Source organism: Panthera leo, chromosome D2 (genome assembly GCF_018350215.1).
Source record: "Panthera leo isolate Ple1 chromosome D2, P.leo_Ple1_pat1.1, whole genome shotgun sequence".
Taxonomy (NCBI): domain Eukaryota; kingdom Metazoa; phylum Chordata; class Mammalia; order Carnivora; family Felidae; genus Panthera; species Panthera leo.
In genome coordinates, this window is record NC_056689.1 from 51,501,788 (window position 1) to 51,522,540 (window position 20,753).

Here is a 20,753-nt window from a genome sequence, read left to right on the forward strand (position 1 = left end):
TCCTCAAGGAGAAAGCAGGCAAAATCCTCTTTGATGTCAGCCATAGCAACTTCTTACTCAGCATGTCTCCAGAGGCACGGGAAACAAAAGCAAAAATGAACTATTGGGACCTCATCAAGATAAAAAGCTTCCACACAGCAAAGGAAACAATCAGCAAAACTAAAAGGCAACTGACTGAATGGGAGAAGATATTTGCAAATGACATATCAGATGAAGGGTTGGTATCCAAAATCTATAAAGAACTTACCAAACTCAACAGCCAAAAAACAACCCAGTAAAGAAATGGGCAAAAGACATGAATAGACACTTTTCCAGAGAAGACATCCAGATAGCTAAAAGACATGTGAAAAAATGCTCAACATCACTTATCATCAGGGAAATACAAATCAAAACCACACTGAGATACCATCTCACAATGGTCAGAATGGCTAAAATTAACAACTCAGGCAACAACAGATGTTGGTGAAGATGCGGAGAAAGAGGAACCCTTTTGCACTGCTGGTAGGAATGCAAACTGGTGAAGCCACCCTGGAAAACAGTATGGAGGTTCCTCAAAAAATGAAAAATAGAACTGCCCTACAACCCAGCAATTTCTCTGCTAGGTATTTATCCAAAAGATACAAAAATGCTTATTTGAAGGGCACATGTACGCCAATGTTTATAGCAGCACTATCAACAATAGCCAAAGTATGGAAAGAGCCCAAACATTCATCAACTAATGAATGAATAAAGAAGATCTCTCTCTCTCTCTCTCTCTCTCTCTCTCTCACACACACACACACACACACACACACACACACACTGGAATATTACTCAGCAATCAAAAAGAATGAAATCTTGGCATTTGCAACAACATGGATGGAACTAGAGTGTATTATGCTAAACAAAATTAGAGAAAGACAACTATCATATGACTTCACTCATATGTGGAATTTGAGATACAAAACAGATGAACATAAGGAAAGGGAAGCAAAAATAATATAAAAAACAGATGGGGAGAAAACCTAAGACACTCTTAAATACAGAGAACAAGCTGAGGGTTGCTGGAGGAGTTTGGGGTAGGGGGATGGGCTAAATGGGCAAGGGGCATTAAGGAGAACACTTGTTGGGATGAGCGCTGGGTGTTATATGTGGGGGATGAATCACTGGATTCTATTCCTGAAATCATTATCACACTACATGCTAACTAACTTGGATGTAAATTTAAAGAAAGGAAGGGAGGGAGGGAGGATGGAAGGGAGGAACGAAGGAAGGAACAAAGAAAGAAGAGTCGGACATGTAACCGACTGAGCCACCCAGGTGCCCCCTGCACCCTCTCACTCTTATGCAGCGGACATTCCAGCCCACACGTCCAAGCCTTGTCCATGTGAATTCTTCCACCACCTCTCAGGACCAAGGGTGCAACTACCACTGGTGTAGTCCACCTTCAGTTGCACACACTCAAAGCAGAGACAGGAACAGGCCCTGGAGGTGGGCTCAGTTGGGGAAGCAGGGGTCCAGGGGTACCAAAGCATAGTCTAGAAGGAGATACATGTGTGGGCTCCAGGTGGTGAGACATCATTTTCCCATGTTCCAAGCTAAAACAAGGGCGTTGTTTTCTCCTGTGCCCTCTCCACCTTTCCCAATACCCAGTTCATCTCTGTCTGAGTTCCCTTGGCTAAAATTTAATAAAATTTATATATAATAAAGTATATCAAATTTTATATTAAATACATTATTGATTTATTTTATTACTTTAGTATGCTGTTAATTTTAAATGTATATTAAATATAAATTTGATATTAAACATGTTAACATAAAGTATGTGTGTGTATGTATATATATATGTATGTATGTATGTATGTATGTATGTATATATGTGTGTGTGTGTGTGTGTGTGTGTGTGTGTATATATGTAAAAACAAAACCTATTTGTGATGAGAGACCAGACTTTGAAAGTTGGAAAAACAAAAAGAACATTTCAAGGCAGTCTCAACCTTTGAGAAATAAGAGAATCTATCTTCTATCATATCTTAAATCATAGGCATCCAGTGACAACATCCACATCCACCTGCAGCAGGCATTTCAAGTAAACACTTCCGACATAAAGCTCTAAAATCCAAAAACAGTTTTATGACAATGACAGTTGTCGTGAAAATAGTTTAAATGTGCACATATATTTTATGTTGTTTACTTCCAGGGTGGCTGCTTTGGGGATTTGTTTCCATTTTTTAAAGTTTCCAGCTAAGAACTTTGATAGAAACTAAATCAAGATTCTGGCTAGATGTTAGGTTTGATTCCACATGACCTAAACAGTCAGAGCTGGAGTGTCAGCTTCCACAATGAAGAGAGTGTATCATAAATGCAGAAAAATGAACATAGGAACAAATAATTTATAGACTATTAGCTAGGGTATATCCAAAGATTGATTTTGAAAGTTGCATCGTGGGGCGCCTGGGTGGCGCAGTCGGTTAAGCGTCCGACTTCAGCCAGGTCACGATCTCGCGGTCCGTGAGGTCGAGCCCCGCGTCAGGCTCTGGGCTGATGGCTCGGAGCCTGGAGCCTGTTTCCGATTCTGTGTCTCCCTCTCTCTCTGCCCCTCCCCCTTTCATGCTCTGTCTCTCTCTGTCCCAAAAATAAATAAAAAACGTTGAAAAAATTTAAAAAAAAAAAAAAAAAAGAAAGTTGCATCGTCCTACGGTGTACATAATTGGACATTTGAATCTGTGTGTGTCTCTGGTTATAGCCATTTTTAGTTACTTTGACTCTGGTCAGCATTATAAATGGCTGGGATAAAATATTTGCTGGAGGGGGTGGTTCAGTCAGTTAAGTGTCTGACTCTTGATTTCTGTTCAGGTCACAATCTCGTGGTTCATGAGATCGAGCCCTGGGTCAGGCTTCATGTTGATAGTGTGGAGCCTGCTTGGAATTCTCTCTGTCTCCCTCTCTCTCGGCCTCTCTTTCTCTTTCTCTCAAAATAAATGAATAAGCATTAAATATAAATATATATGCTGGAAGACTAGGTATAAGCATGTGACTCACCAGCTCTTCTGACTCAGGGGACCCACACCTGAGCTGTTCATACCTAGATCCATTAACAGAACATGAGTAGGGCAAATGGGCTGTGCGAACCTGTACCAGCAAATAGCCAAGAGCCCCCACTGGCTATCTTTATAGCTGTATCCTTTTGTGATGCGTAGCATCTATACCCTTTGTTGCTATAATGGCAAGTTTCAGGCACAGGTGTGGCCTGATCATTCTTTCCAAGCACGCAGAAAGTAGATAATGATATAATGCAGTTGGAACTGATCCCCAGATGGGAGGGTGCCTTTCTGTGCACAAGTTTGACGCACTCTTAGTGTAGGTAAATAAGGGCTGGAAGGCTGTGCTGGGATTCAGAAAGGCAGGGTGATGTAAAATTGTAGGTGGTAGGACCAGCAAGGGGCTTTCACTCCATTTAGAATGTTAGTGGAGGGTAGTTGCCATGTTAAATAGGGTTGCCCTTTCTGTCATCTAGAACCTCAGGTGTAAGCACCAAGAAGCTAGTGAATAGCTGGTCCTGAATAGAAATACCTAAGGATATAGCTTCTATTTTTACTTATGCAGCAGCAATGAGAACACAAAGGAAACATCTACTCAGCTTGATTCAGTCTGGCACCTAGAAAGAAGGTTAGGAAAAACACGTAAAAATGGGCCATTGTCACATATTCAAACCACATCCTAAGATTTGGTAGTACAATGGTTTCAAAACCCAGATGTTCCAAAACAATTTATTATTCTTAAGGGTTACATAGAAAAGAGATCATCCCTACCCCTCCCCCTCAAAAATATTGAAAATAAAAGTTCTATATAGAATGGGAATGGGAAAATTTCTCTGTGCTTATAGGTACCAATAAAACCTTAAATTTTTTATTCTAATGTATTATTTACTTGTGAGATATATATAATGTATATACAAGAATTTTGCTTAAGGAAGAAAGTGTTAGCAATATTTCTAACTCATCCCCAATTCTCTCCATCTCCACCCCCCCCCCCACCTAGAAGTAACCACTATGCATATTCAGAAATGCGTGGGGTTTTGAACCTTATGTAAATGAATCCTACTCTACCTATTTCCTGTAACCTACTTTTTGCTCAGCTTTATGTCTGAGATTCGTTTGTGTTGGTAGGATTAGCTGCCATTCATTTTTACTTTTGCACTTTGTATTCCATTGAAATAACAGGATTTATTTATCCAATCTATTGTCAGTGGGCATTTGTGTTGGTTTCAGTTTTTGCTTTTACAAATAATACTGTTACAAACATACTTATATTATGTCCTGATATACACACTCAGGAGTTTCTCTGTAGGATATTCACACAGAAGTGGAATTGCTGTGCACCTTCAACTTTGCAATGCTAGATTGTCTCCCAAGTGGTCATACCAGGTTTATACATTCACCAGGAGGGTATGAGACCCACTGTCTACAAGCTCACCAATGCTTGTTTACAGATGTTTTAACTTTTGCCATTCAGAGGGATATGAAATAGTATCCTCTTTGTAGTTTTCATTTTCATTTCCCTGTTTATTAATGAAGTGGAGAATCTTTTTGTACATTTATTTCCTTTCATGTTTCTTCTTCTGTGAAATATCTATTCAAGTCTTTCTGCCTGTTTTCTATAGGATTTTTTTCTTATTAAGTGTCAAAGTTCTTTATATATTCTGGATACTAGTCCTTTGTCAATTATAGCTTCTCCCAGTTTGTAGCTAATCTTTTCACTTTTTTTATCTTGTCTTTTGATTTAAAAAAAAATTCTAAATTTTCATGTGGTTAGATTTATCAGTTTTTTTCCTTGTGGTTTGTGTTCCTTTATCTTAGAAATCCTTTCCCATTCCAAAGTCCCAAAAGCCTTCTATATCTTCTTCAAAAAGTTTTAAAAGTTTGCCCCTTCACCCTAATGATTTAAGCCCCTGGGAGTGCTTTTAGAGCAAGGCACGTAGGAGGGTCCTGGTTTCATGCTTCTACGTGTTGAAACCATTCATTCCAGCATAAGTTATCATGAAGTCCATTCTCTTCCCACTTAGTACCATTCCCAGCTCTGTCACAAGCTGAGCCTACATCTATATGTGGGCTGATTTCTGGGCATTGTCTTGTTCCATTGGAAATTTGTCCATCCCTGAGCTTACACCCCATTGTATCTGTCACTATAATTTTATAAGACATCTTGATATTTGCTAGACCAAGTCTCCCCCCGCCATCTTCAGGAATTTCTGGACTCTTCCTGGGATTCTTTCTACTTCCACACACATTTTAGAAGCAATTTGTCAAATTCCTTAAAAAAAAAAAAAAAACTATTGATATCTTGTTTTGATTGGCATCGCATAGAATGGTAAACATCTTCATGATATTAAGTGTTCCTAACCATGAATATAGAATAGTTTTTTATTTGTAAATTTCTTTATTGCCTGTCAATATATATTTATAATTTTCTCCATAAACGTCTTGCTGAACTTTTGGTATATTTATTCCAAAGAGTTTTTATATCATTACTGCTATTGTAAAATATCCCCTTTTTTTCAAAAACTACCTTTTCTGCTTATTGCATGTATATAGATAGATATTCAGTTCACTTTTGGGTGTTGATCCTTGTATTAGTCATCTCTTGCTGAGTAACAAATTACTCCAAACTTAGTGACTTGAAATCACAAACATTTAGGGCCTCCTGGGTGGCTCAGTGGGCAGAGCATCAAACTCTTGATTTCAGCTCAAGTCATGATCTCCTAGTTCGTGAGACTTCATGGGACTCTGCCCTGACAGCGTAGAGCCTGCTTGGGATTCTCTCTCTCCCTCTTTCTGCCCCCCCCCCCCCCCCGCAAAATAAATAAATAGTTTTTTTTAACCCACAAACATTTATTATCTCATTATCTCTTTAAGTCAAAAATTCAGAAGCAACTTAGCTGCACAGTTTTGGCTTAACTTCTTTCATTAGGTTGTAATCAAGATGTCAGCCAGGAGTGCAGTCATCTTGACTGAGACTGGAGGACCCATTTTGAAGCTCACTGACATGGCTCTTGTTAAGAGTCTTCAGTTCCTCACCACATGGGCAACCCCAATAGGGCTGCTCATGACAAGGCAACTGGCTTCCCCTAGTGCAAGTGAATCTGAGAAAGAGAGAGAGAGTGCAAAAGACAGCAAGCAAGATGAAAGCCACAGTGTATTTTATAACCTAGTTTTGGAAGTGACACGCTATAATTTCTACTGTATTCTGTTGGTTACACAGCAACTCTGGTACACAGCATTGGAGGAGATTACTCAAGGGTATGAATCTCAAAAGGTTGACATCATTGGGGCCATTTTGTAAGCTGTTACAATTTATATCCAACAACCTTGCTAATTCTCATATTTATTCTAATAATGTAATAGTAGATTCTTTTGGATTTTCTGTGCAGGCAAATATACTATCTGTAAATGATGATAATTTTCTTTCTTTCCTACCAATCCTGTTTTTATTTCTTTTTTGCTTTACTTCACTGGCTCAGATTTTCAGCACAGAAAGGTGATGACAGAGGACCTTATCTTTTTTTTTTTTTTAATCTTTTTTCCCTCTTTTTTTTTTTTTTTTTTGAAATTTATTGTCAAATTGGTTTCCATACAACACCCAGTGCTCATCCCAAAAGGTGGCCTCCTCAATACCCATCACCCACCCTCCCCTCCCTCCCACCCCCCATCAACCCTGTTTGTTCTCAGTTTTTAAGAGTCTCTTATGCTTTGGCTCTCTCCCACTCTAACCTCTTTTTTTTTTTTTCCTTCCCCTCTCCCATGGGTTTCCGTTAAGTTTCTCAGGATCCACATAAGAGTGAAACCATATGGTATCTGTCTTTCTCTGTATGGCTTATTTCACTTAGCATCACACTCTCCAGTTCCATCCATGTTGCTACAAAGGGCCATATTTCATTCTTTCTCATTGTCACGTAGTACTCCATTGTGTATATAAACCACAATTTCTTTATCCATTCATCAGTTGATGGACATTTAGGCTCTTTCCATAATTTGGCTATTGTTGAGAGTGCTGCTATAAACACTGGGGTACAAGTGTCCCTATGCATCAGTACTCCTGTATCCCTTGGATAAATTACTAGCAGTGCTACTGCTGGGTCATAGGGTAGGTCTATTTTTAATTTTTTGAGGAACCTCCACACTGTTTTCCAGAGTGGCTGCACCAATTTGCATTCCCACCAACAGTTCAAGAGGGTTCCCGTTTCTCCACATCCGACAGAGGACCTTATCTTAAAAGGAGTTTCAACATTTACCATAGTATGATGTTGCAGGTTTTGTTTTTATTTTTAGTATATATCTTTTTCAAAATTTCCCTTTATTCCTAGTTTCAGGGGTTTTTTTTTTTCATGAAGGGTATAAAATTTTATAAACCTTTTTTACATCTATTGAGCTGACTATGTATTTTTATTCCCTTAACCTATTTATGTGTCAAATTACAGTAATTGATGTTCTTTTTATTTATTTATTTTGATAGAGTGCATGCACATGCACAAGAGGGGGAGGGGCAGAGAGAGAGAGAGGGAGAGAGAATCCCAAGCAGGCTCCATGCTGTCAGCACGGAGCCCAATGCAGGGCTTGATCCCAGGAACCATGAGATCGTCATGATCTGAGCCAAAATCAAAGAGTTGGACACTCAACCAACTGAGCCACCCAGGTGCCCCTAGATGTTCTAATATTAAACCAATCTTTCATTCAAAGAATAAACCCACCTTGATCATAATATATTATTTTATACATTTTATTTATTTTAATAATTTGTCAGTTTTTGTATCTGTCAATAACTAAGATTGGTTTACACTTGTCCTTTCCTATAGTGTCCCCATCAAGTTTCAGTATCAAGGTTATGCTAACTCAGGAATAAGCTGAGGAATGTTATCTGTTTTTGATATGCTCTAGAATATTTTATATAAAATTAGAAATATTTGATCCTTAAATGTTTGATACAACTTACCTGCAAGAATATCTGGACCAGGTATTTTTTTTGTGAGTAGATTGTAAGCCACCAATTTTATTTATTTAATTTATTTTTTTAATGTTTGTTTATTTTTGAGAGAAAGGGAGAAAGAAACAGAGCATGAGCAGGGGAGGGGCAGAGAGAGAGGAGATACAGAATCCAAAGGAGGCCCCAGGGTCTGAGCTTTTAGCACAGAGCCTGATGTAGGGCTCGAACTCACAAACTGCGAGATCATGACCTGAGCTAAAGTCGGATGCTTAACTGACTAAGCCACCCGGGCACCCCTTAAGCCACCAGTTTTAAATTACTAATCTTAAATGTTTATAGGACTAGTCAGGTTTTCTATTTCTTCTTGAAATAATTTTGATACAACACATTTTTCTAGAAATTCTCCACTTTAAGTTTTCAGAGTTGTTAGCATAAAGTTGTTCATAATGCACTGTTATTTATTTATGATATACCTATAATTATATTTTTTAATTCCCTTTTTTTAGCTTTCTTACTTTTTCTTCATGCATCTTGTCAGAGACCTGTCTTTTTATTGCTTTGTTTATGAACTCATGTTTGATGAAAATTCTTTGGGACTTAGGTTAAGGGCATACTTTTACAAAGAGTACTTGTGTTTGCTTCTAGTGAGCACCTGTGGTTACTGCAACCAGGGACCATTTTTAGTATATGTGCTGCCGAAGCGAGCACAACCAGGGACCATTTTTAATAAATTTTTGGTTTGAGGTTTTCAGAAGGCAAGGAATGTGAATTCAGATTGCAAATCCATGTGAGGGCCAAATTGTGGTTATGAATTTTAAGAAGAGTTTTTTCCCTCAACCCAGAGATATAGGCATCTCTCCTAGTTGAATTTCTTTGTTAAGAAGGGTTGTATTATTTTCTTGGTGAAGTTGTATCCTTTCTTATCCCAGTTATGCTAGATATTCACTGGGACCACCTCCCAGCTTAATGGGCACTCACCTTCATTTCTGTCCCCTTAGCAGTTATTGATGTTAAAGACTAATGTTGGTCACCAGGGGATTAAAAAGTGACTTCAGGACAGGTCCAGCTTTGGTACGCATTTACTGTCTGGGGTCCTGCTTTTGCTTTTTATTTAGGGGACAGAGTAGGCCTTTAAGGCCACCCTTCCTTTCTTCTTAGCTCAGCAATGCTTTTAAAATATTATTATTATTATATTAAAGTATAATTTAAAAAGTTTCTGTATCATTTTTAGGTGTTTTGTACCAGAGGAGTTTTGAGGGGAGTAATCTTGACTTTAATTTTTACATTTTCAAGGCCATAGTCATCTTGATCATGTTGTACAGGGTATAATTTTGAGCGTGCTATGAAGCACTTTTTTAGGTACTAGAAAAACCCCTAAAATTCTTCCAAAGGGAAGAGGTGAAATATCTTCCTATCTAGGCTAAGATCCTGGTTATAGACACTGTGTGTCAAACAAATTACACCTGCGGCCAGATAACAGCCTGCAGGCCTGTAGTTTACAACTTCTGATGAAAAAGAGGTTATAAAATTCGTTCTTCATAATTGGGCCTTTTCCATAGGTTGGTCATTTGTTTCACCTTAAGTTTAAGATAGCCCATGCAGAATCCTTTCTGGAATTTACACGAGAACTAGAACTACAACTAAGTTTCATAGACCTCCTGCCTCTCACTGCAAGGAGCCTAGCCTCTCCTTTTAGTCCAGGGCTGATGCCCACTGTGCCCTCTGTGCAGCTCCAAGCTTTGCCCCTTCAGGAAGGTGCTGGAGCTGATGAGGTAGAAGCCACTCCAGCTCTTCCCACGTGATCTCCTTCCCCATTTTAAAGCTGAGAAGCGGCCACCAAGAGAACCCTGCCCCAGCAGAGTGTGTGTGAAGAGCAGTAAGCACAAATGGGGACAGTCAGGGGGACAGTCACAGCAGCTGAAGTCACTGCCCCTGGACCCTAGCCCTAGTGGTCAAGTGGTAGGAAGTGACCTTACTATTGAGTCTGGAACCATGTGAATACCTTCAGGTGAATCCAATTCCCGGTCCAAACTATCTTTGCTCAGTTGTTCTAACACAAAACAGGAGAATCTCAGTTGAAGATTTCTTATTTGAGTAGCTGTGACTTTGAGAGAGAAAACATACTCAGATCTTGTATCAAACACTTTTATTCTTCAAGTGAGAAGTTCACAAAGGATAGCTCTAGGAGAGTGAAATATTTAGAGTAGAAAAATTGTGGGTGCTAGCCAAACCTCAAATACTGTCACGGCAGAATTATTCCAATAGTACTTTTCCAGCATGGCAGATCATGTGTTAAAATTAACTGCATTCTCTGAATACCTCTCAATGGACGTGCCCGATGACAGAAGCAAACATTCAAGGACTACTGTTGTTAGGATCTTACAGAGTGGATTTATGCACACCCCAAACAAGTATATTACAACACATCCAAACAATCCACATCCATTAAAAAAAATTTTTTTTTTACTTCAAAGAAATTGGTAGAAAGACTTAAAACAACAAGACAAATATAGGCAAGAAATACATTGCTACTTGCATGTGTAAGGTACTGGATTCTTGAATTGAGAATCAATGTCAGTCCTCATTTCCAACATCACATTGAAAAAGTGTGGCAGAAAAATGAGTCACCTTCAATATGAAGGATGCAAGTTGTGTATACTGATGACACTCCCAAAGATATGACAGTATTGCGAAAGGGAGGCCAGTATACAGAGTGGACTTTCTCACAAAGTCAAACACTCAAGAGTTATCAGATGACCCTTCAGATGTTTGGGAACAGCACAATATTCTGGCTTCATCAAGGCACTTGCAAAGAGCTGTCCTTGACACGACAGAATCCCCACAAGGTGTTAACCATTGATGACGGTGTGGGGTTTTGGTCAGGCAGCATTTTGTACTGAGAATCTGAGCGTGATGCCTTGGTCACAAACAAGATCACTCATAACATGAGGACTGCAAAGCCAGATTCGCTTAAACTTTCCCCAAATCATGCTTTCTTACAAATCATGTTTGAAAAGAAAGACTTCATTTAAAATCTTGATTCTCCCGAGTTATAATTCATTCACCTTTCTCCAATACCACCCAACACCCCTAAAGTTTGTTTGGTTTTTCTCCGCAAGAATACATAAGATGGAATCTCTCCTCCACCTCTACACATTATTTCCTTAGGAGAGAACTGTAAAACCAACTTAAAAATACAAAGTAACCTTACATTTTTCTCACCACAGCAAAATACCAGACCTCCCGCTCCTCCTCTGATGAGCTGCAGAGCCCTTTGTGTGCACTTTTTAGACATTCCTCATACCATTAACACAGCTTCCCATCACCATCAGCTGTCCTTTCTCAACCTTTCCTTGCCCAACATGAAAGCTAGTGAATTGAGAGGGAAGGAGAAAGGGCATTGGAACAGTATTGCTTTTATAAAAATAGGGTTCCGGGCTGTTACTTGATCCTCCAAAGCAAAATTGGGCAGTATCATCGTAGAGACCCCAACACTAAATTCTCAAGTGGCTATCTTTTTGTAGCCAGGTCTCGGAAGCTCAAAACTAAACCTACTGAAGGAAAGTAGCCAAGACTTCCTAATATTGAGCAATATAGACCTAGAATTACATGGGAAATATGCCAGGTCAGAGCCAGTCACCAAGGTTACTTAATCATCGGTAAGAGGCCAAGTTCTCCATTCTCCCCCAGCTCTGCCATTCTGGGAAGAGCCCACTGGCCAGCCTCGGACTGCCAAAAATGGATGACTCCGACTCAGTCTTGGGGGGCACCTGGTGGAATGCACAGTCCTGAGGTGCCATCTGTGTCTGCACTCCGTCAGGTTTCCATTGCACATGGACAATTCTATAATTCTGACCCTCGTTGTTGTCCCAGAAGACCTGCCCATTAGCATGGTAAGAAATGCAGAACTCAATTTTCTCCTCAGTTGGAATGATGGAGGGTAAGTCAATGGCAAACGAGAAGGTGTCACTATCTGAGCCACCATACACATTTTTCATGTAGACACAGTCCACATCAGTGTAGCTCTTCCAGGTATCAAAAGTGATACGAATCTGAACCTTCTTCTCAAAGCTCATGTTTTTCACTTTCACAGTCCCAGCCACTGTTCGCTCTTGCAAAGAGCAGTTCTCCAGACAGACAAAATTCTTCTGAAAGTGGTTCCGAAAACTTAAGTAATCCGTTGAAGGCTGGGGGAAATCTAAAATCAAGTTCTTCTCCTCATGGAGTTTTAAGCCAGAGGAGATATCATTAAGGTCCAAGAGATCAAACTGAAGATCCCACTCTGGTTCCTCTGGGAGGTCCGAGAAGACGTGGATGGCGGTGAGAGAGAGCCCCTTGGAGTCAGCAAACACAACCCGCTTCTTGGCTTGCTCATGTGAACGCTTCCACTCATTCTGTGATTTGGCTTCCTGTTTTATATTGAGACACGGTTTCAGAGGCTTTAATTTGTTCACAAAATTTCTTCTCTGGAGGTCATCATAAGGGCCCAGGAAACTCTTCAGGGGTGGCGAATGAGCCAAGCAGAGCCTCATGGCCACATCCACTGGCATGACTGAACTTGTCAAAGGCCGTGGATCTAAAACCTGGATCATTCTGGAATACAAAAAGAAGAGGGGTTATCACCTGGATCTGGAATGCTCTTCCCTGGTCTCAAGTATATATATACACACACACACACACACACACACACATATATATATGTGTATATATATATATATATATATATATATATATATATATATATATACACACACACACACACACACACACACATACTGTTTCTATATTGACTAAACTATACCAGCACAGTAAATATCAGGGATGTGCTATCATATGTAGTAAAAGAAAACAGTATTAGACGATCAGATTTGCATCCCATGTTTGGCTGTGCCCTTGACTGACTACAAGGCCATGGGTTAACTGCCTAAAACACTTGAGCGTCTCAGTATCCCCATCTGAGAAATAAAGGGCTGGATATGATAATCTCTAATACAGCTCTCAGAACCATTTTCTCTGTTCTGAGTCAGTGGTTCTCAAACCTGTCTAGTCACAATGGCCTAGAGAGTTGGTTTTCTTTCTTTTTCTTTAATGTCAATTCCTGGGACTTACAGCCACTTGAGGCAGAACCCATCCACGGGGAGGGTAGATATTCTTAAAGCTTCCCAGGTGATTCTAATGACCATACAGGTTCCAGAACCATGGTTCCAGACTCTGCTCCCTCTGGCTGCTCTGCTGATTTTGCTGTTAAATTGATTACACTTCTCTGGAAAGGTAATCCCCTTGAAAAGAAAAAAAATTGCCATAAAATTCTCATGGAACAGTTTTGAAAGTGACAAGGCTGGAAAGAATGAAGTCAGAGGATTATCTGTGCACTTTGTCACGTTCTCCCTCATTATTCACAAGTAACAAACTGAAATGCAAGTCAGCAATTCATGCACTTAAAGAAGTGCATATCCCATAATCTATATTTCATATAGAGATATTCATGACAAATCCACATTTAGGTGGAAAAAACTGAAAATTGGACTTTTTAATATATATTATATATATGAACTTATAAAAAACTTAATAGGAAATACACCAAAAAGTTACTTATCTCTGGGCAGTAGGATCATTGGTGATCTATTTTCGCCTTTGTACTTTTTTGGTGTTTTCTAGTGTTTTGCAGTGGATATTTATAACTAGCAAGATAGTGAAGCTATTTAAAAATTTAAACATAACTATGCTCAGCAATATTAAATTAAGAAGTGCCCATCAAGTTTTTTCCTGGCCTTTCGCCCTCCGTACATATTGCCAAGCTTATGGATTCCCCACCCCCCATCCTTACAGGTAGGAGGCTTGTGTGTACTGTACATGACATTTCTCAATCTGGCTTCAATAACTCTTCACAGTAGCTCTAAGCACATAGGCAAATGGTCTTTAACAGAAATGGATAATAAAAGAACATTCACAGAATTTATTAGTCCTGGGATTTTTCTGGAAGGCCTACAAACTTAGAACAAACAAATCTAAGCTAAAGCTATACTTGCGAGTCTAATAATAGTTAACAGCAGGATTTTGGGAGAAGTCTTCTGCTAAGTGAGTTATGTCTGGAGGAGCTATTTAAAGTAGTTTTGTGGAAGGTTTTTTGTCTTGTAGTTTTGTTTTGTATTTTCACTTTTTGCACTTATAGAAAGACGGTTTTAGGATTTGGCAGTTTCCCTGGAATTTTAAATCCTGGCCAAGAGTTAAAAACTCATTTGCTCAAACTCCACAAGGCTGAGTTTACTATGGCAAACCGTGATAAGAAGGGTGGAGAAGGGCGAATGAAGGCAAAACATTCTACTGCAGTTCTCCCCCCAGGCTCAGCTATCCAACTAACGTCGTCAAGGTGCTGTTCCCACAAGCTGCCCCAGTGCTTTGGGACGTTTGTTCGGGATTAAGGGATAACAGTCGGAATCCAAAAGGGAATCAGAACCACAGCAGACTCACGTTAAGAGATTCTGTTTGGGGATGCTTACTACCAAAATGAGCTTTGCCTAAGAAGCACCTAGCGCATCTCCACACCTGCGAGGCTTCCCTGGGACCACAGTCAACTCAGCCATCAGCCAGCTAGCCATCCTCCGGGGTCTCCACTTGCAGTGATGCCCGCAGGACGACGCAGCCCAGCCTCCCTGCACCCGTGCGCTCCCCTCTGCTCTGAGGCGGGGAGTCTGCAGTGAACCTACCTGGTGCAGCTCATTAGGCAGAGAGGCGGCGGCGGACCGTGAAAGCCGGCTCTCCGCTGCCCGCGCAAGTTCGGACCCCGCTCCCAGGCCGTCCCAGTTCCGCCGGTAGCTCCGGCCGATTGCGGCTGCGGCGCGGGAGTGGCCGCTTATCTGCCCCGGACCACGTGAACCAGTCCCTCGCACCAATCACCGGGCGGCTGGCCCCGCGCCGCGACCAACCAGCACCCGGCTAGGGCGCGAGCCCTCGCCCAGGGAACGTGACCGCAGTGGCGCGTGGGGGAGTGCTCGGGGACTCGGCCAGCAGCTGGACCGAGCCCCGTGATGCGAACCCTGGGCGAGGGGGGCGTAGAGGCCGCACCGGGAAGCACGTAGCGGGTGCAAGCCAGGGAGGAGGGCAGCAAACCTCTCCCGGGCTGGGCGCCAGCTCGGCGGGACTGCAGGCAAGGGGATGCCTTTTTCGTCCTGAGGCGTCTGTGCACAGTTAAACCCAAGCACGCAGAGTTGTGGCTCCTTCCAAATGTATATAATACTAGAAATGTTTATATTGTTCACTGCTTGGCGCATCCACTCATTTTATCCCTCACCTTTAGCCAAAGCAATCAGAGGTTGGCTGCATGTTTTTTTAATTAGGGAAAATCTAAAAATGCACCACGGGAGCGGACTAAGGCTGCTAGGAATTACCAACTTCTCTAAACAAACGTTAATAAAGCACGCTAGACCCTTAGAACGGTGGCGTGGCATTTAATTAAAAGGCACTTTGTATTTAGATCTATTCTTCAGTTTTTCTCCTTGGACGAGAAAACTAAAGCCAGAAATGAAATGGTCTTTTTTACTCATGTGGCGAGTCCGCCACACAGCCAGTGTTCGATCCAAATCCCTCAACTCAGTTCTGACGTCCTTTGGCAGTGAGGTGGAAACCAAAATGTTAAAATATCACCCTGTAAATTTAATGACTCTCCCGAACCAGTTACTTTGTTTAGTTTGGGGAGTTTTTAGACCATCAGTTACAACCATAAAATTAAATTTCTAAGTCGAGTAGAAATTATTTTTATAAAACCCACCTCCTAGCTCTCCTCTATTAACTTTGATATACACTAGTCAATTAAAATGTACAAAATGTACAATGTACGATGTAAAAAAAAAATCCCTGTGTCTTTCAAATTACTGTCAAACACTGGAATTGTTAAAATAGTTACTAAAGAGAAAGACACCCATGCTGAGTATCACCAGGAAGGTACTTAAAGCTTGGGTTTGAATTTAAGAAGGAAACACCCAACTAGTAGCAGATCTAGCCCCTCAACTGAACCAAAACTAGCTGAAGGTGGCATAGTCTTTGGGTTTGACACTTACAAGCTACGTGAATCTTGGCAAGTTCCAGCCTCACCTTCCTCACGGTTCAAGGAGAGATAATGAAATTGTTCCAAGGGTTACATAAGACTGTGCTGATGAGAAAACTCAGCAGTGTCCAGTGCGTGTGTTCAACCCCTGGTAGTTCTCAGATCAGTAGCCTCTCCCTCAGTTTTAGTTTTTATTCCATTGCCACAGGTGGCCAGTGCCTGAGTTCTTATATATTAATCAATAGCTCCTGCTTGTTGGGCCTGTACTAGGTGCCAAACACTCGTTTTAAGTGTTCCATGTGTCTTAGCTATTCATCTCCCAGAACAGCCCTAAATGGTGTGTTATTAATCCCATTCGAGAGATAAGGAAACTGAGGCACTGAGAGGTCAAGAAATCTACCCAGAATCTCATAAATAAGGCTGGGATTAGAACCTGACTGATGCCAGGGCAACAACCATTGCACCAGAGTGACTTCCTTTAATTCCCCATCAACAGTTAGAATGATGGGAGTGGAAGGTGCCTTAGGTATCACTGGCTTCAGTCTGTTTTTCTTTTCTTTTTCCAAAGTCTTCCTCTCCCCCTTCCCACCCCCATCCCACAGAGGAAGAATCTAAAACTCAGAGAAGCTGAGCTGTTTGCCAGGGACTGGTTAGGTCAGAGCCCAAACAGGAACATGGGCAGAATTTGTGCCTCTACTCACGATGAATACATTGAACTAAAAAAGTGGGTATTGCCAATTAAAGTTATGGAGAAATATAAAATAATGACTGTATTGTGATCCCATTTTAGAGGGAAAATGTGCCTGCATAGAAAATAGAATATGCTCTACCCAAATGTTAACAGTGCTTATTTTTGGATGGTCAGATTATGAGTAATTAAAATTTTCTTGGGGCATCTGGGTGGCTCAGTCGGTTAAGTGTCCAACTTCGGCTCAAGTCATGATCTCACGGTTCATGGGTTCAAGCCCCACATCGGGCTCTGTGCTGTCAGCTCAGAGCCTGGAGCCTGCTTTGGATTCTGTCTCTCTGTCTCTCTGTCTCCCTGTCTCTCTCGCTCTCTGCCCCTCCCCCACTTGCACTCTGTCTCTCTCAAAAATAAATAAACATTAAAAAAATAAAATCAATAAAATGTTCTTTGTAATTTTGCTTCTTTGTATCTTTAAATTTTTCTACCATGAACAAGGACTTTTTCTATAACCAAGAAATCATTCTTAAAGGACTTTAAAACTTCCACATTCAACTAATCTATATAGCCTACCTACTAGGTCCCAAGAACCGTGTTGGAGGCTTTCACATGCTTATGCCATTTACTCACACGGTCCTTTTGAGTTTATGCTTGTTTCCATTCATGCTGCCTTCTCTCCTGCCCCCTGGTGCTGACTCATGCCATGAAATCCGCCTCTCTGAAGTCCTTAAAATAGAAATCAGGAAAACAGGCTTTCTCCAAAGAGGAGTCAAAACTCAGTAAGCCTCTAAACTGGATTCAGCTCACACCCCACTTTGCAAACATCCCTGTAAGAGAACAATCCGGGTGCAGGTGTGAAGGTGCAATTGTTGTTGCCGACAGTAACAGTAATTAAAGAAACAGTGGTTAAAATGGTTAAAGAAAGTGCAAGACACCACCTCAGACATGTGTGGTATCACAGGTGAGGTGAAGAAGAAGGGAACAAATAAGACAGGATGCACTTGGCCTCTCTAATCTGTTGGGAAGAAGGATATAAAGTAAAAAGACCAGTAACCAGGTTGGCTAAGTGGAAAATGGGTCATATGAACATTATATACATTTGTTGTATGTACATTAGGACTTGAGAGAAAGGAGTGGCCTTTAGAGGCCAGGACGTGTATGGTGACTGCAGGGAGAATAATTTGGCTAGAAGTGTGCATTCTAGCTGGAGGGTACACTGGGGGACGGGTCAAAGGAAAGAGAACCTTAACTGTTAAAATAAAAAGAAAATCTCCTAGACTGTCTTGAAGAAAATTAGAGATGTGAGTGCAAAGCAATTAAATGAGTAAATAATGAAATAACAATCTAAGTGTAAAGGAGAAATCATTCCTTGTGTTGATGGTGACATCTCCAGATTGCTTCAGGTTCTCCATATTCATTGAAGGATTAGAGCGAAGAAAACATGTCAGAAAGGACCTATGGGGGGTGGGGGGGACTTAAAGTCACCACTGAAGAGCATTTTGAATATGAATATTATGGAAGATGGGCGAGGGGATGAGTGGTACCGAGGAAGGATAGAAACTAGCCAAAATGTACTAAGTAGGAAATGTCAGCATAAGAAACCTCAAAATGAGAAGGAATATTCTGGGGGGAAAAAGATAATAATGACATACTAGCCCTAGTAGCTAAAAAATGTATTATAAATTTAGTGTTTTTCAAATTTGGTATTCGTGCATGAATGAAGAATCCAATCAAAATAGGGGTGCTGAGTGGCTCAGTCAGCTGAGCGTCTGACTCTTGGTTTCAGCTGAACTCATGGTTTGTGGGTTTGAGCCCGGCATAGGGCTCTGTGCTGGCAGTGCGGATCGTGCTTGGGATTCTCTTTTTCTCCTTCTCTTTCCTCTGTCTCTCTGCCTTCATGTGTTCTCTTTCTCTCTCTTTCTCTCTCCTTCTCTCTCTCTTTCTCGCTCTCAAATACATAAATAAATAAGCTTAAAAAAAAAAAAGAATCCGATCAAAATAAAGGGCATACAAATCAGAAAGGAAGAAATAAAATTGTACCTATTTGCAGATGACATGATGGTATATGTAGAAAGCCCCAAAGACTTCACCAAAAAAACCCCGTTAGAACTAATAAATGAATTCAGTAAAGTTGCAGGGGACAAAATCAATATGCAAAAATATGTTGCATTTCTAAACAATAACAGTAAGCTAACAATAATAACAAACTACCAGAAAGAGAAATTAAGAAAGTGTTCCCATTTATAATTGTATCAAAAAGAATAAGATACCTAAGAATAACTTTATCCAGAGAGATGAAAGAGCTGTACCGTGAAAACGGTAAGACACTAATGAAAGACACTGAAGAAGACACCAAAAAATGGAAAGATATTCCATGCTCATGGATTGGAAGAACTCCTTTCATTAAAATGTTCATACTACCCAAAGCAACCTACAGATTCAATACAACCCCTATCAAAATTCCAATGGCATTTTTCACAGAAATAGGACAATCCTAAAATTAGTGTTGAACCGCAAAAAAACAGCAAATAGGCAAAGTAATCTTGAGAAAGAACAAAGGTGGAGGCATCACACTCCCTGATTTCAAACTACATTACAATATAGTAATTAAAACAGTATGGTACTGGCATAAAAACAGGCACATGGATCAATGGAACAGAATAGAGAGACGAGACATAAACCTACATATATATGGTCAATTAATTTATGACAAAGAAGCCAAGAATACACAATGGGGAAAGGACAGTGTCTACAGTAAATAGTGTTGGGAAAACTGGACGGCTGCATATAAAAGGATGAACTGGACCACCTTCTTATACCAATGTCAAAAGTTAACTCAAAATGGATTGAAGACTTGAGTATAAGACCTGAAACCATAAAACTTCTAGAAGAAAAGATAGTAAGCCTCTTGATCTCAGTCTTGGAAATAATTTTTGGTTTTGGATTTGACACAAAAGCAAAGGCAACAAAAGCAAAAATAAACCAGTGAGACTACACCAACCTAAAAAGGTTCTGCACAGCAAAGGAAATGAATGACGTGAAATCAGAAGGAGCCTACCTAATGAGAGAAAATATTTGCAAATATGATGTGTATCTGATAATGGGTTAATATTCAAAATATATACAGAACTCTGACAACTCAATAAAAGTAAAAAAACAAAACAACAACAGCAAAATACTCTAAAAAATGGGCTGAGAATCTGAATAGACATTTTTTCAAAGAAGATGTCTGAATGGCCAAAAGGTACACAAAATGGTGCTCAACATCATCAGGGAAATGCAAATCAAAACCACAAGCAGCAGCTCATACCTGCTGGTGAGGATGTGGAGAAAAGAGAACTCTGTGCGTTGTTGGTGGGAATGTGAATTGGTGCAGCCACTATGGAAAACAGTGTGGAAGTTCCTCAAGAAGTTAAAAATAGAACTACCATATAATTTGGCGATCCTACTTCCAAGTATTTATCTGAAGAAAATGAAAAGACTAACTCAAAAAGATATCTGCACCCTCATGTTCATTGCAGCAGTATTCACAATAGCCAAGATAAGGGAACAACCAAAGTGCAGATGAATAAAGATGGATAAATAAATTATTTCACACGCACACACACACACACAGTGGAATATTATTCAGCCATAAAATGAATGAAATCCAGTCATTTGTGGCAATGTGGAGGGACCTTGAGGGTGTTATGTTAAGTGAAAAAAGTCCATAAGTCGGACAGAGAAAGACAAATACTGGATGATCTTGCTTTTATGTGGAATCAAAGAAAAAAAAAAGCGGAGCTCATAGATTCAAAGAACAAATTGGTGGTTACCAAAGGTGAGGAGTGGGGGATGGGAGAAATTGATGAAGGGTGTCAAAAGGCACAAGCTTCCAGTTATAGAAATAAGTCATGGAGATGTAATGTACAACATGGTAACTATATTAATAATACTACATTGTATATTTGAAAGTTGCTGAAAGTAAATCTTAAAAGTTCTCGTCAGAAGAAAAAACTTGTAACTATGTGTGGTGATGGATATTAACTAGACTTACTGTGGGCATTTTACAATATATACAAATAT

At 40.3% G+C, this 20,753-nt stretch overlaps 1 protein-coding gene across 1 annotated transcript; it reads right to left on the bottom strand.

The window, feature by feature from the left end:
• Positions 1-10,090: 10,090 nt before the first annotated feature.
• PPP1R3C (protein phosphatase 1 regulatory subunit 3C) lies at positions 10,091-14,769 on the bottom strand. Its single transcript, XM_042908922.1, has 2 exons — positions 14,667-14,769; positions 10,091-12,552 (listed from the first exon to the last, which is right to left on the bottom strand). The coding sequence occupies exons 1-2, from the start codon at positions 14,678-14,680 to the stop codon at positions 11,613-11,615; spliced, it is 954 nt and encodes a 317-aa protein (XP_042764856.1). The 5' UTR covers positions 14,681-14,769; the 3' UTR covers positions 10,091-11,612.
• Positions 14,770-20,753: the final 5,984 nt, after the last annotated feature.